At 64.9% G+C, this 14,142-nt stretch overlaps 1 protein-coding gene across 1 annotated transcript in view; it reads right to left on the bottom strand.

The window, feature by feature from the left end:
- SLC17A9 (solute carrier family 17 member 9) overlaps positions 1 to 13,045 on the bottom strand; it is a 13,230-nt gene extending 185 nt beyond the window's left edge. The window contains exons 1-9 of the mRNA XM_037811178.1: positions 12,892 to 13,045; positions 7,233 to 7,430; positions 6,618 to 6,757; positions 3,860 to 3,959; positions 2,240 to 2,370; positions 1,651 to 1,747; positions 1,421 to 1,517; positions 923 to 1,010; positions 5 to 128 (exon numbers count right to left, since the gene is read on the bottom strand). Of these exons, the coding sequence (XP_037667106.1) occupies positions 5 to 128; positions 923 to 1,010; positions 1,421 to 1,517; positions 1,651 to 1,747; positions 2,240 to 2,370; positions 3,860 to 3,959; positions 6,618 to 6,757; positions 7,233 to 7,430; positions 12,892 to 12,950 (1,034 nt within the window). The 5' untranslated portion in view covers positions 12,951 to 13,045. The remainder of the gene's footprint in view (positions 1 to 4; positions 129 to 922; positions 1,011 to 1,420; positions 1,518 to 1,650; positions 1,748 to 2,239; positions 2,371 to 3,859; positions 3,960 to 6,617; positions 6,758 to 7,232; positions 7,431 to 12,891) is intronic.
- Positions 13,046 to 14,142: the final 1,097 nt, after the last annotated feature.

Raw genomic sequence — 14,142 nt, 5'->3', positions numbered from 1 at the left:
GAGCCTTGCTTCCACCCTGTCCCAGAAATCAGAGGACTTGGGCCACGAGCCCCAAGCTCCGGGAGCCCCAGAAGGAAAGTGCAGAGACCCTACCTGCATGAGCTTGCGCACGGTGATGGTCCTGTAGCCTGGGGGGGCGGGGGGCTCCGTCAGCCGAGGGCGCTGAGGCCCCCGCTAGCCGGGCGGAGACGGGGCCCGGGGTCAGGCAGGGGTGCCCAAGCCATGGGGGAAACGTGTGCACAGGTGTGTGCATGTGTGGGGCGCGGCCGGGAGAAGGGCGCTCGGCACAGATGCGGGCAGTGCGCACCTCGTGCTGCGGCAGGCGCCCCCGTTTCCTCCCCGAGCCCGCACCGCGCAGGTAACCCGGAAAAGACGCCATGCCTTCGAGGAGTGTACACGTGCACAGTGAGCGTGGCAGCGTACAGAGCTGTTTGCGAGGGCAGCGTTCCTGGGGGCGAGCAGGCCCAGGACACCCCCCACCTGCACTCTCACCCCTGGGACGCATCCCACCAAGGGCCGGAAGCGAAGGGAACAGACAGGGCTCTTGGAAGGTCAGAGGGCAAACGCGGAGGCCTCCCCCTGGGACCCCACCCTGGCTCTTGCCTCCCCACAGAGGGTCGGCCCCCAGGGAGAGCACACAGCCCCAGCCGGCACGGGATCTTCCCCACCCCCTAAGCCCTGCCCTCCAACACACGGGGAAACTGAGGCTGGGGCTACCATCTGAGCTATGACCAGTGCCAAGCTCCGGCCAGCTGGCTTGGAAGGGCCAGGGTCCCACTGTCCACAGCTCGGCCTCAGGGGCCCCCTGCCCAGCATTGTAGCTGTACCCCCAGGGGACAAGCTTCTCCTGAACCCCCGGAAGTCCGGCACACCAAGGGCTGGCCCAGGGCACCCCCACCCCCTCCCCACCCCGGGGTCTCACCCTGACTGATGAGATGGTCGGAGAGAAACCCACTGAACAGGCTGGAGGGAATCGCCACGAGCCAGGGGACCACGTTGAAGACCCAGCCCTGCGGGGGCAGCATGGCCTGAGCAGGGCCACTGTGGGGGACAGGCAGGGGCCGCCCCCACTCACCCACAGCCCCTCTGGCCCCAGGCACCTTGCACCCCACCAGGGATTGGGCCAGGGGTGGGGGCACCATGGGCCAAGGCCGGGAGCTCCGTGGCCAGGGTAGGGGGCTCCGTGGCCGGGGGTGGAGGCTCTGTGGTGGGGGTGGGGGCTCCGTGGCCGGGGGTGGAGGCTCCGTGGCCAGGGGTGGGGGCTCCGTGGCTGGGGTGGGGGCTCCATGGCTGGGGTGGAGTCTCCGTGGCCAGGTGGGGCCGAGGGTGTGGGCTCCGTGGGCTGCGGGTGGGGGCTCTGCGGGGTGCCAGGGGCTGTGGGGCACCTCTGGCCCCCACCGTGAGCCCCCAGCAGGCCCACCTTGGAACTGGGGAAGGTCTCCCTGAAGAAGGTGGGCAGCCAGGACAGGAGGATGAAGAAGGAGCAGGCAGAGGAGAGCTGGGAGAGGACGATGGCCCTGCAGGCGGGTGCAGGAGGGTCCTCAGCCAGGGCCCAGGGGTGGCGGGTGTGAGGCTGTGCATGGAGGACCCCCTGTGCACACCCCCCACCCCGGCCCTGCCCCATCCCCCCAGCCGAGCAGCCCTGCTCACCAGACAGACGGCTTCTGGAACAGCTGCCTCCAGGGCACCTTCGTGCGGGTGGACATGGGCACGCCTTGGGCCAGGACGCCCAGGGCCATCAGGAGAGCTGCGGGGAGTGACTGCTGCTCAGGGCCGGAGGCCCAGGGCGCCCCTAGCGGGTCAGAGCTCGGGTGGCCCCTGGGATCCCTGACTCGGGCCCAGCTGCATGTGGGGCCCAGACCCCTCCCCTCTCGGCTGAGCCTCTCCCATCCCACCTGCAGCCCTCCCCTCGGAGGCCCCGTTCCAAAGTGGAGTCCAGCCAGCATCCCCTACGACCCTTCCCGGATGGGCGGCACTGGTTCTGGGCCCCTCATCTGGCTGCCAGGACCCCGGTGGTCTGCTTGTCTCTAAAGGGAACCTTCTAGACTGAATCTGGTGGCCCTAACAGGGCAAACACGGCGCTCTGGCATGTTTTTCTAAGGCTCTAGCCTGGAAGATTCTCTGCCTCAGCTAAGCCCCGGGGCCGCGGAGCTGAGGCTGCTCTGCGGGGGCCCAGAGGCCGCTGCGACGGGAGGGGCAGCCGGCCATGCCCCACCCACCTGGGGACCTGCCCCCTTACCTTTCTCATTCAGCAGGTACCTGTGCACGCAGTAGGCCCAGAGCAGGGTGAGGCCACCAGAGAAGTAGAAGACGCTCTGCCAGCCATAGCGCTCCAGGAGCAGGGAGCCCACACCCCCGGTCACCAGCGTCCTGGAAGCACAGGGGGGCCCATGACCTTCAGCTGCACCTCCCACCCAGGACACCCTGCGAGGACCCCACCCTGGGGTGAGTGGTGCCCCGAGGCGCAGCTGCTCAGAAGGAGGTCAAGTAGCAGGGTGGCCTCGCCGCGGCGCCTGGGCCGGGGCTCAGGGTGCAGGTGCCCGCCTGGCCTGGCCACTGTGGGACCCGCGCCACTTTCTGTTTCTTGCTTCAAGGTCTTCAAGTTTGGAAGCATCAGCCTACGATTTGGGGTGTGGGTTCTTTCCAACTGAAAAAAGCAGCACGTGGTGAAGAAAATGGGAATTAGGGACATGCTGAAGCTGTTTTTAGGTTTGTGCATTAGAGAATAAAGAGTCAAAATGACCTTTTAAACACAAAAATACACCCAACCCCAACAACTCCCCCCAGACAACCCTGCTGCTCCTATTGTGCTGTCCCAAATGTGTCCTCAGGGGCACCCATTCCGCCTGGCCGGCCTGTCCCCAGTCCCTTCTCAGATCTCCATCCCCAACCCTTGCACCTTCCCTCGTTGGTCACTGTCATGGCAAAGGGAAAACAGCAGGACCCTCATGGCCAGACCTGCCACCCGTGGCCGGAGGGGCTTGGGGAATGGGAGAGGAATCTCCCGGCCTTCCTGTCCCTGTCCGTGCTCAGGCCACGTGGGCTGAGCGTGTCTGGGGCCTGGCTCAGCCGGATGCCAGGCAGCAGGCAGCCAGGACGGCATTCTCCGGGCAGGAGGGCCGGTGCCTCCCAGCTCTGCAGACGTGTACAGCGCACAACGCACTGTAACACTGAATTTCAGGATGGGTTGTTTCTAGCACACGTGTCCTGCGTTTTTCAGGTGAAATCCCCCAGACCTGGGTGCACTCACTGCCTTTTTATTTGCAGAGCTGGCCAGCCCAGCCCACCCCGGCCAGAGGTGGCTCTGGCCACCAGGGACAAACCCCCTGGCCCTCCGAATTCCAACTCTTCTGAGGCCTGAGAGGCGGCCCCCCAAGGCCGGGCCACCTGGCATGACCAGTGAGGTGTCTGCAGCAGTCCGGCTGGGCGTGCATCCCCGAAGGCAGGATGTGAACATGGACACCAGCGTCCCAGAGGGCCTGGAGCTCACAGGCTTGGGGCCGGGCAGGGGGCTGAGGGGCCAAGGGGCACTGTGTCATGGGTAATATATCAACCCCACAGACAAGACACGCAGCCTCCCCATGCCAGCTGCCGTCCACCCTGTGCTGCCCGGCTCGGTGTCCACAGACCCCACAGGGCCAGGAGCAGGAGGGGAGGCACGGCATCCTCCAGCCTGTCCATCAGCGTCACAGGCAATGAGGGGACACGGCTGCTCCCCACACCCTGTCCCCACCGTGTGCTCAGCGACCCCAGAAAGGCAGAGACAGGCGCCGAGGGAGTCTGCAGTGCTGCCCCCAGCCTGCCCGGAGCCCTCGGGTGCCCTGGGCGGCCGCCCCTGGCCCCTGCGGCTGGCACTCACCCGACCTGGGAGCCGACCCCCACGGTGCTGTAGGCGAAGGCCCGCTCGCTGTCCCGGACCCTCTGCGACAGCAGGCTGGTCAGTGCCGGGAAGTAGACGCCTGGAAGAAACGCGGAAAAGGCGAGACCCTGCGGCGGCGTCCCCGAAGCAGAGGACCTGGGACGACGAGGATGGCGATTCGTGTCCTCCTGAACTTGGAGGACAGCATGTGCCGCGGATGCTCCCTGACCCCAAAGGAACCAGCAGGGCTGGGCGCTGAGCAGCGCAGCCACGGCTCGGGCTCGGAGTCAGGAGGCCCCTGGCCTGAGGCGGAACAGCCAGAGGAGCTGCCAGGAAACAGTGTGCCAAGGTGGGCCCGGCATCGGTCACACGCGCTTCAGGCAGGGCCCACGGCACCCGACACACACACGCACACAGGCACATACGTATGCACATGCACGCACACAGACACAGACACACATAATCACATGAACACAAGCGCACGTGAACGCACACATGCGCACGAACACACACGTGCACGCACACACAAGGCATATGTGAACACACGCACATACATGAACACAAGACCACGCGTGTGCACATGAATACATGTATTCATGCAAACACGTGTGCATACACGCGAACACACACACAAAGACATGCACGTACACAAATACATGCATGTGCATACACACGTGTGCACAAACACATGTGCATACACAGCGCACACATAAACACACATGCATGCATTTGAATACACGCACGCAGACACGTGCACACACCTGGACATACATATGTATGCAAGAACACACACATGCAAGCACACTTCACAGCTAACACACCAGGCCTCCATGGCACCCTTGCAGTGACACACACATAATAAATTGCACACACAAGACACTGCACACGTACATACCAGCTTCCCAGCTGGGCTCCACAGAGCCCTCACACTGCCACACACATTGAGCTCACACAGAGACACACACAACTGCACATGTACACACATATGCACACACAGACACATCAAGTTTCTCTCTGGGCAGCTCTGTCTTTACCTGTTTTATGCACCAGGAGTCCTCCTAGAACTTATTTTGGACAAAGGGATCTATAGCAGCTTTAGAAAGGCCTGTCAACCGCATTACAACCCATGTCTACTCCATTCCAGAGGCTTCTACAGCTCTGGCCGGAAGGGGCTGTGTGAGGACATCCACTGAGCTGTCCCTTGTCACTGCAAGTCCGGGCATTGTCTACATTCTGCACCCTTATAGCAGACGTTATTGCCACACCTGAAAACGTTTGCCTGGTTGACTCATTTTTTAGTCACAGATTGTGTATTGACACTATAATGTCTTTGTTCAAGGCAAACTCTGCAGTCCCAGGAGGCTGAGAGACTGATCCTAGGGTCCCTAAAAGGAGGGTGGGGGACAGACCTGCTCTTGGGGAGCAGGTGCTGACGAGGGGTCTCCGTGGCCACCCCCGCCCCGGGTGACAGGACAGAGGACAGTGGCACAGAGAGCGACGAGAAGGCGCCAGGGAGGGCGTGGGCTCAGGCCCCGGAGCACAGACTTGTTCCAGAAGGTGCTGCACGAGCGACCACATCTCCTCTTTGCTTACAGTCGGTTTCTATGTTTCCACAATCACTGCGTTTTTGTGATAATAAACAAGTGTTTTTTTAACCAAAGCCGAGACAAACGCCCCTCCCCCGCCGCCTCTGGCTGTCCAGCGGGGAGGTGCTGGGGACAGGGCAATGGCAAGTTTTGTTTTGTTTTGCTCTACAATTCCCTTTCTATATTTTCTAAAGCCTATGTTCATTGCTTTTACGAAGAGCAAGTACAAGCTTGTAGGTTACAAACAACCTTCATCGAGTTCCAAATCCTGAAGTGGTTGTGGCTACACCAACCCTCACACGTAACACAACAGCATAGAGCTCTGCACACGCTCTCACACCCCACACTCACACCTCTTAAACTTTCATATTTCACACACATCTCTCACACTCAGTCACACCTCACACACATGTTCACACTCACATGGTCATACAAACACACCCCCACACACACCTCACACTCATACTGCTCACACACCCACTCACACATGCTCACACATACACCCATCCACACACACAATTACACCTACTCTCACATGCTCTCAAGTCACACACACTCACACATCACACACACCCTCGCACACCTCACACACATATGCAGTCACACAAATTCTCTTGCACACACAGTCACACACTCTCACACACATAGAACCCACTGCCAGACCTGCAGCTGGCTCAGGAGAAGCAGCCCAGAAGCAAGAAGACATGAGAGGCCCTGGGGACGTCGGGGGACCAGGGCACATGGGGCGCCGGGGGAAGCCGAGGGGGCGGCCGGGGCATGAGCGGCCTCCCCATGGGCCAGACAGTGACCTCCAACCCTGGTCCTCCTGAAGACGGAGCCCCCCGAGTGCCCATTTGATCACTGAGTGACACAAACGTACTTCACTGAGCCAGCGTGTCTGAGGACAAAGCAGGTTCCGGGAGGTAAGTCACCTGTGGGCTCACCTGGTCCACTAAAGGGACACACACACACACACACACGTGCACACCTGCACACACCTACCCACTGCGGGCACAGGCGTGCACACAGACACACGCACACGTGCACAGGTGTACACACAAGCCCACTCACAGTATATAAATGCACAGTGCACTGCACATGCACACACATATGCACACACACCCCTTGCTCTTGTCTGTACCAGCATCGAGGGAAGCTGATGATGCCCTCACCCTGGAGCACGCCCGTGAGGACCCGCGAGGTGGTCATGGAGAGCAGGTGGGCACTGCCCAGGTGGGGGAGCAGGGGCGTGGCGGCCGTGATGAAGCCCCAGGCGGAGGCTGACAGCAGGATGACCTTCTCACCCCCAATCCTGGGGGAGCGACAAGGGGGGTCAGGGAGGATGGGGGTCTGCCCAGCCCTTGCCCTCCGAGGTGGGTGCTCCCAGGACCCTGCTCTACAGAGGAGGTGCCAAGAGGCGAGAGCAGGATTCAGCTGGGTCTTTCTGTCCATCTGGGTCTCGAGTGCGCCCGGGACTGCACTGCCCAGCACCAGAAGCCTGGTGCCCCTCAGGGCTGCTGGCACCCAAGGGCACTGTGGGCCCAGCTCCTCAGCCCCCCTGCCACGGGGTCTCTTCCTGCTGCCCCACAGCTCCCTCGGGGTGGGGTGTCTCCCCAAAGTCACCGACCAGCGGCCCCCCAGCTGCCTCCTCCTGCCCTGTAGCGGCCGACCCGCCCCCATCCTCCTCACCCTGTCCTCCCTGCCCCCATCCTCCCCTCCCCCACCCAGAGGCCCCCAGGGCAGCCTCTCCCCAGCAGGGGCAGGAGGAGCGGGGTGGGGGGCGTTACCGGTCCCCGAGGTGGCCACCCGCGACCTGTGTCAGGCAGTAGCCCCAGAAGAAGCTGCTCAGCACGACGCCCGCCTCCTTCTTGCTCCAGCCGAAGTCCTGGCTCATGGCGACGGCGCAGACGGGCATGCTGACGCGGGCACAGTACAGCAGGCAGGTGCCCAGCAGCAGGGTCCCCGTCCATGCCTGGCACTCGGGCCTGTGGGAGGAAGGGACGGGTCAGCTCCGGCACACACAACCGAGGCTCAGGGGCAGCCAACAAGCGACAGCACCTCAGACGCAGCCTGTGGGTGCCAGGGGCGCTGCCCGGGGCCCAGAGCCGAGGCCTGAGAGCGTCCTGTGCCCACGTTCCCACGGACCAGGAGGTGACCTCCAGGAACCCGCTGGGTTGTTGGGGTTGGGGCAGGTATGAGCCCATGTTGCCTTGTGGACTCAGGGATGCTGACAGCACCCTGCAGGGTGGGGCTTGGGCCGGGGCCGAGCCAGGGGCGGCGAGGGGGGCACCCTGCATACGAGTTGCCCCGTGGAGTGAAGAGGGGACCCAGGTGGCCATGGGGAACCTCTCCACCCCGAGAGCAGCTCAGGGCACACAGGAGGGGCCGGCTGGGTGCAGGCGGGGAGCTCCTGGGGAAGGTGAGATGACAGATAGGGAGTGGCAAGCAGGGGCTGGAGAGGTGAACACCAGGCAGGTGGGCAAAGGGGTGTTCTGGTTTGCTTTGTAAATGGGACGGACATGGGCACTGCCAGCGGCCAGAAGCCGAGGCCACCCCTGCTGGGACGGGCGAGAGGGGCACTCTGCCATGGAGTCCTCCCCCCGAAAACCCATCACCGGGTCTCGCCAAGACAGATCCCATAGAAGGGCGACCCCCAGCACCTGGCCAGCCTCCCCTAGTACCCCCAGGGCCCAGGACGGTCAGTGCGATCCCCGGCTACGACCCAGGGCAGCCTGAGGGGCTGGCAGCGAAATGCCCTGGGGTGTCCTGGGCGGGGCCCGGGGACAGAAAAGGGCCCAAGGGAAAACCCACGGGAGCCGAGGGACACAGAGCAGGATGGGGCAGCACCACACTCCCTTAGCGTTTACTTGGCGAGTCTACAACGGCTCTGAAATAAACGTTCATTTTTAAAAACGAAGGAAACGGAGAACTGAGCACAGTTCACGCGGTGAAGCCTGTTGGCAGAGGGTTCTGGAAAGGGCTGGAGGGGCGTGGCCAGGGGGGAAGCACCCGTCACCCAGGGGAGGGTGTCTGCATTGGGGCAAGTGGAGGGGAGCCCCCTCGTCCTTCTGATGTCCTGTGAGGACGGCGAGGACCTCGGCGGGGGGAGCAGGGTGGGGGTGGGGCTTGCCCACTGCCAAGGATTGGGGTTCCTGACTGTACACACCCCCTCTGCCCACCCTCTCCTGGCCCAGGGGCAGAGTAAATGGGGTGACGGGGGGACAGATCCTCGTGAGCGTATGGGAAGGGGGTGAAGGAGGGGAGGAGGGCGTGGGTAGGGGGGCCACCGTGCCAGTGGGGACTTTGAAGCTTAGACGGTGGACGGGCGACCAGGTGGCCAGAGCAGGGCCCCACAGGCAGGTCTCTCCATCTGAGAAGGTCAAGGGTGAGGGGTCAGGGCCTGGGCGGATGGACATTAAGGTCACCCAAGAAAACCACAGGACTCTGGGCCCGGAAAGGAAAGCCCCCGATGGAGCCAACTCTGCAATGACAGTGGGGGCACAGCTGACACGGTCCACGACACAGTGTGTGGGGGGGACACCCCTGGTATAGTCCCGGGCTCCGAGGCCATTCCCAGCCCCCACCATGCCGGTTCTTCCCAGAACTGAGCATGGGGATGCAGCCAGTGCCTCCTGGGACAAATCCCGGGCTGGGATATGGGAGGAGGGGCCCGTGGGGGTGTGGCAAGTCCTCAGGGGAGGGCTCACACCGGCCAGGGACCCCTGAGAGACTGGCCTCTGTCCATGGCACCTCATGGGTGGGGAAGAGCTGAGCCCCTCGACACGTCCTGCAAGCCGAGGCTGTGCCCCCGACCCAGGCCCTCTCCACTGCGAGAAAGTGCCGTGTGCCCGGAGGAGCAGGGGGTGCTCTGCAGCCCCCATTCGCAGTCAGTTCCTACTCCGGGGACCGTGCGGCGCCAGCGTGCTGTGCACTGGGTCTGCGGCCCTGGGCAGGTGGCTTTCCTGGGCTCAGCTCCCTCACTGGCAGGAGGCGCCAAGGCCCACAGCGCCGGCTTCCTTCCCAGGGTCGGGCCTGTGACCAGCCTGGCTCGGGGTCAGCAATGAGCAGGGAGCCGTGGGGATGCGGCGCCCTGACCGGCACGTTCCCGGGGCCAGGCAGGCAACAAGGAGCCACTGTGAGCGGCGTGGAGGGAGGCAGGCAGCGGGGCCGTGTCCACCTCCTGCGGCCAGCTCCCCCTCAGGGCCGCCCCCCGCTGCGAACCAAAGTGTACTTTTCCACTGCCAGGGGGGACGAGCCCGGGAAGGACGCAGCGTAGGCTGAGGCCTGTAGGGGACTCCTGGGAAGGCGAGTCCCCCCAGGGGCCCTGGCGCTGTGGGGAGCAATCCCTCATGGCCCCACCAGCCTGCCCCGCTGCACCCCAACCAGACCTGCACTCGCAGGCCGGGTGGAACCCAGCAGCCCCGGAGCCCCCGCTTTGGGAGGGTTTGTGCACTGGCCAACTCCGGCATCACCACCGCCTCTCCTTGGGGCTGTGACCCCCAAGTGCCCGACCTCTGCAGGGACTCGAAGACAGGCAGGGGTGGTGGGACCTGCACCTGTGGGTGAGGAGACCCTGGCAGCCAGCTCGGCCCCGCCCCGTGCCCCCCAGACCCCAAGCGGCTGGCTGGGGGGCAGGGCACCTAGAGCCGGCAGGAACCGGGTGAGCTGGGCCACACAAGGCATGCGGGAGCACGTCCGAGGGACCCCGCTGGCTCCGTGCGGGAGACCACGACGTCCCAGAAATGCCAGCGCAGCCGTGGAAAAGCGGCCGGAAGAACGAGAAGGCAGTGCGGAGAGCAAGGCCGGGAAATATCCAGAAGCGGCCAACTCAACACACAGAGGCACGCCAGCAACTGGGGTGGGGCTGGGGGCAGGGGCTCCGTCTGGGGGGACGAGGAGCTCAGGCAATGGGTGGGGATGATGGCAGCCGGACCTCGTGGGGGTGGCTAATTCTGCGGAAATGTACGTGCGCACGTGGTTAAAATGGGGAAGTTTTACATTGTTTATGCTACCACAATAAAAATTAAGAAAAGAAAACTCCGCCATGGGTGGGAAACTGCAAACCCCCGTTCACATCTGCCCTGGCTCACGTGTGTTGGCATTGGCTGCGCCAGCTCTTCCCCATCTTGCCAGGAACCAGGTCTTCCCGGCTCTCCCCTCAGTCTGCATCTGAGGCTGGGTCTCCCCCGCCACGATCCCCAGGGAGAGAGGCCACCCTCTGGGAATGGGGTCACGGCGGCTCAGGATGGGGTGCTCTGGGGGCCTCTTGGCCAGGCCGACTGCAACTTCTCCCCGGGGCTCCTTCCTGGGACTCAACAGAAGATGCCCCCAGAGGCCCCACACGGGCTGCCCTGGGCCCTCAACCTTCCATCTTCTGTCTGAGGCCCCACAGGCCCCTCCAGGATGCGGCTGCCTCCAGGGCTCCCAGGGAGACAGGGTGACACAGGCCAGAGCGTCCCGGCAGATGGCTGGCTGGGTCCCCTGACCACCCGGTGGCCACCACACAGCGGGGTCTGTGGGGGGCCTGACCCAGCTGAGCCACCCAGCACTGCTTAAGGGATGGGCCCGGGGACCTGCGCCCATGTACCCCTGCACACGAGCTTTCCGGGAGCGAGGCCTTGCAAGGAGGCTGTCGGTAGCTGAATGAGCACGGGAAGATGGCAGCAAGACCGGGGGCAAGGCTTTGACTTCTCGCTAAAAGCCAAAGCCCCAGAGTGCCTGTGAGAAGGAGCGTTATTCCTCTATGAAGTTGAGGCAGCAAAGCAGTCACCGCATCTTGGATGCTGACCCTCTGGCCCCCTGGTCCCTGGCTCCATCCTCAGGCGCACCCAGCAGGCAGCCATGGGCACGCGCTCTTGGGTGGGAAGCCCCTTAGAGAGAGAAGGCCAGCTGTGACTGCCTCCCAGCCCGGGAGGTACCCCGTTGGCGGCCTCAGGCACGAGCTGGGGACGCCTGCTGGGGCCCAATGGGAAGGCGCTGTCTGGGCCTCCTGGGCCCCTGGACACGGGGGCGGCCCCACCACCCGTCCCTGCCCATCCGAAGGCTGACCATGGGAGGTCCTTCCGCAGTCCCCGGGGACCCTGCCTCGGGCCTGGCTGGAGGGAGGCGACCGACCGCACAGGGCTGATTGGTTGGAAAGGGGACGGGGTCGCCTGAAGAGCTTCATTTGGCCACTCTGTAGCGTGCTTAGTGCCCATAGGGGTCCCCAGCCTGCTGGGAAGCATCGGGTACCCCCAAGGGCAGCTGCTACCTGCAGAGGCCACGATGGGCTCCAGTGAGCAGCGCCCCGTCACGTGGCTCTCGATTCAGAAAAGTGAAATGTGCCAGTGCCACCACCCGACAGCCACCCGCTGGCTCACCCTGGGAGGTGGCTGATGAGGGATGCCCCGTGAGGGCCAGCCCCCACCGTCCCGGGAAGTCTAGCAGAGCATGGGACAGGCAGGTGACACTTCTTGGGGTCACACATGCGCCGTGAACACCTGTGCCCACTCCGCAGGCCTGACGCCACGTGGGAAACCAGCAGAGTGGCTGCCCTGCTGGAGCCTGGACAGGAGGTGGCCAGGGCCAGCCGCCAGGTGCTCTCTGTTAACCAGGAGCCCGTCAGGGAGCCTGGCACGGAGCCCCGCCCGAGCCCGTAGAACAGCACAAGGGAGGCGTAGCCTGGGCGGACACCCCGCCATAAAGGAGAATAAACACGCGGGCAGGCCTGCCCACACCCTGACCCACACGGCCAGAGGTGCCCTCCCCCCTCACCTGGCAGCGGCCCCACCAGGAGAGCTCTGGGTTTTATGTGGTCTCCACACCTCCCGCACCGCACCGCACAGTGCTCTGCCTCCGCAGCCTCCCCTCACCTTCCCACCAGGCAGGACGGCCCCTTATCACCTTCCTGAATGCTGCCCTAACCCAGAAAGGAGCCCTGGGTGGGGTGGGGGCCCCCTAGCGGGCAGGGCCCCTCCTGGTCCTCTCCTCAGCTGGCCAGGGGACCAGCTGCCAGCCCCTTGTTCCTCTCCTGGCGGCCCCAGCACTGGGCAGGGGGAATGAACGCCAGCGGGCATGGGGCCCTTGGCTGCACGGCCCCAGGCTCCAGGGGTGCTCTCCTGACCCGCACCCTCTGCTTCTGTTGGGGGTCCCTCGGGTATGCGGTGGCTGGCAGGGCTTCCTGGCACCCATAAAGGGGCCGTCTGGGGCACAGTGAAGCCGCCAGGGTGCCTGTGTCCTCCAGGAGCAGGGCTGTGGGCTCCTCACTGGGCACAGGGCTTGGAAGGGGGGGAGGTCCCGGCAGCTCACTCCGGGCACCTGGTCTCCCCCTTCCCCCGGCGGCTGGGGCTCCCAGACAGAGCGCGGGGACCCCTGGCAGGGCCTTGCCCCTCGGCCAGCAGAGCCCTTCCCGGCCCGGCATCTCGTGCAGGGGCGCCCACGGGCTCCCACCTGCCGCCCGGGCCCTACCTGGACCACTGGGCGTCCTGGGCCGCGTCCCTGCGGGCCTCGTCCGGGGGCGGCGGCATGGGGCACGGCGGCACTGGCTGGCCCGGCAGGTGTCCGGTGCCCGCTGCGGCCCCCGCGGCCGCCCCCGCCCAGGTCCACGTGTCAGTCCCAGCGGCGCTTCCGCCCGGCGCTCCCCGGACGCGACGCCCCCGGACGGCCACCGCGGCGGGCGGGGCTGCGCCACCCGGTCCCGCCCCCGCGCCTCCGCCGGCCGCGCCCCCGCAGACGGCTCCGCAGACGGCTCCGCGCCAGGGCGGCTCCCGCGACGGCGCCGCGGCCACGACCGCCCCGGCCCTCCTGCCGCTGCGCGCAGCCCCAAGCGGCCTCGCGGGGGCTCCCTGGCCCGGACCCCCCAGCGGGAAGAACCCGCGCTGCGGCTCCCCCACCCGTGAAACGGGGGGAACGGGGTCCCTACCTCCCCGGGTGGTGTCCAGGGACCAAATGAGCCTTGGTTGCAAAGCAGGAAGGCGCCAGGGGAGCCGGCCCACCCACCTTGGCCCGAGGGCGCCTGAGAGGCCCGGGTGACTCAGCCACTGGTCAGCTGCCACTCACCAGATGCCACGAGGCCCCGAGCCCATGCATTCAAAGGTGCCCTGGCACCCATCCCCTGCCAGGCCTGGGCTGGGGGTCCCAGCGGCCCACGGTCCTTTCTCCCAGGGGCTCCACATCTGACCCGAAGAAACCCTCAGAGCCAGCGTCACGGCATCAGGGGTCAAACAGCAATGCCACGTCCAGGACACAGCTGGCAGGGGGAAGCTCTGACCTGCTTCAACCCACCTCACGCAGCAGCCAGCCGGCTGCCAAACACCAGTCGGCCACGGCACGACACGCCAAAATCCCTCCAGGGGCTTCTCACTGCATTTGGAACAAAACTGAAACTTGCTTTCCCCGCGGGGACACCTGCCTTCCCACACCCTCCAGCATTCTCTGTGCTGGAAGACCCAAGCCCACCTCTGCCCTCCCTATTCCCGAGAACCGTCTGAGGTGGGGCCCCCACACCTTGGTCCCACTTGACCCCCACTTACCTCCAGGAGATTCACCATCGGCCATGCCCCGTGTCCATTGCTTGTCGCTCCACCCAGCGGGCACCTTCTGAGCAGCAGTGCCCAGGCTTGTCTCCAGGACACGCAGCACCCAGGACACGCCTGCGGGAGGTGGCAGTGCACACACACATCCACGTGCCACACCAGGGGCTCCCACATCTGCTGCGAA

This window comes from Choloepus didactylus, chromosome 19 (genome assembly GCF_015220235.1).
Source record: "Choloepus didactylus isolate mChoDid1 chromosome 19, mChoDid1.pri, whole genome shotgun sequence".
Taxonomy (NCBI): domain Eukaryota; kingdom Metazoa; phylum Chordata; class Mammalia; order Pilosa; family Megalonychidae; genus Choloepus; species Choloepus didactylus.
Note: the sequence above shows the minus strand (reverse complement) of the source record. Positions and strands in the feature narration are given on the sequence as shown.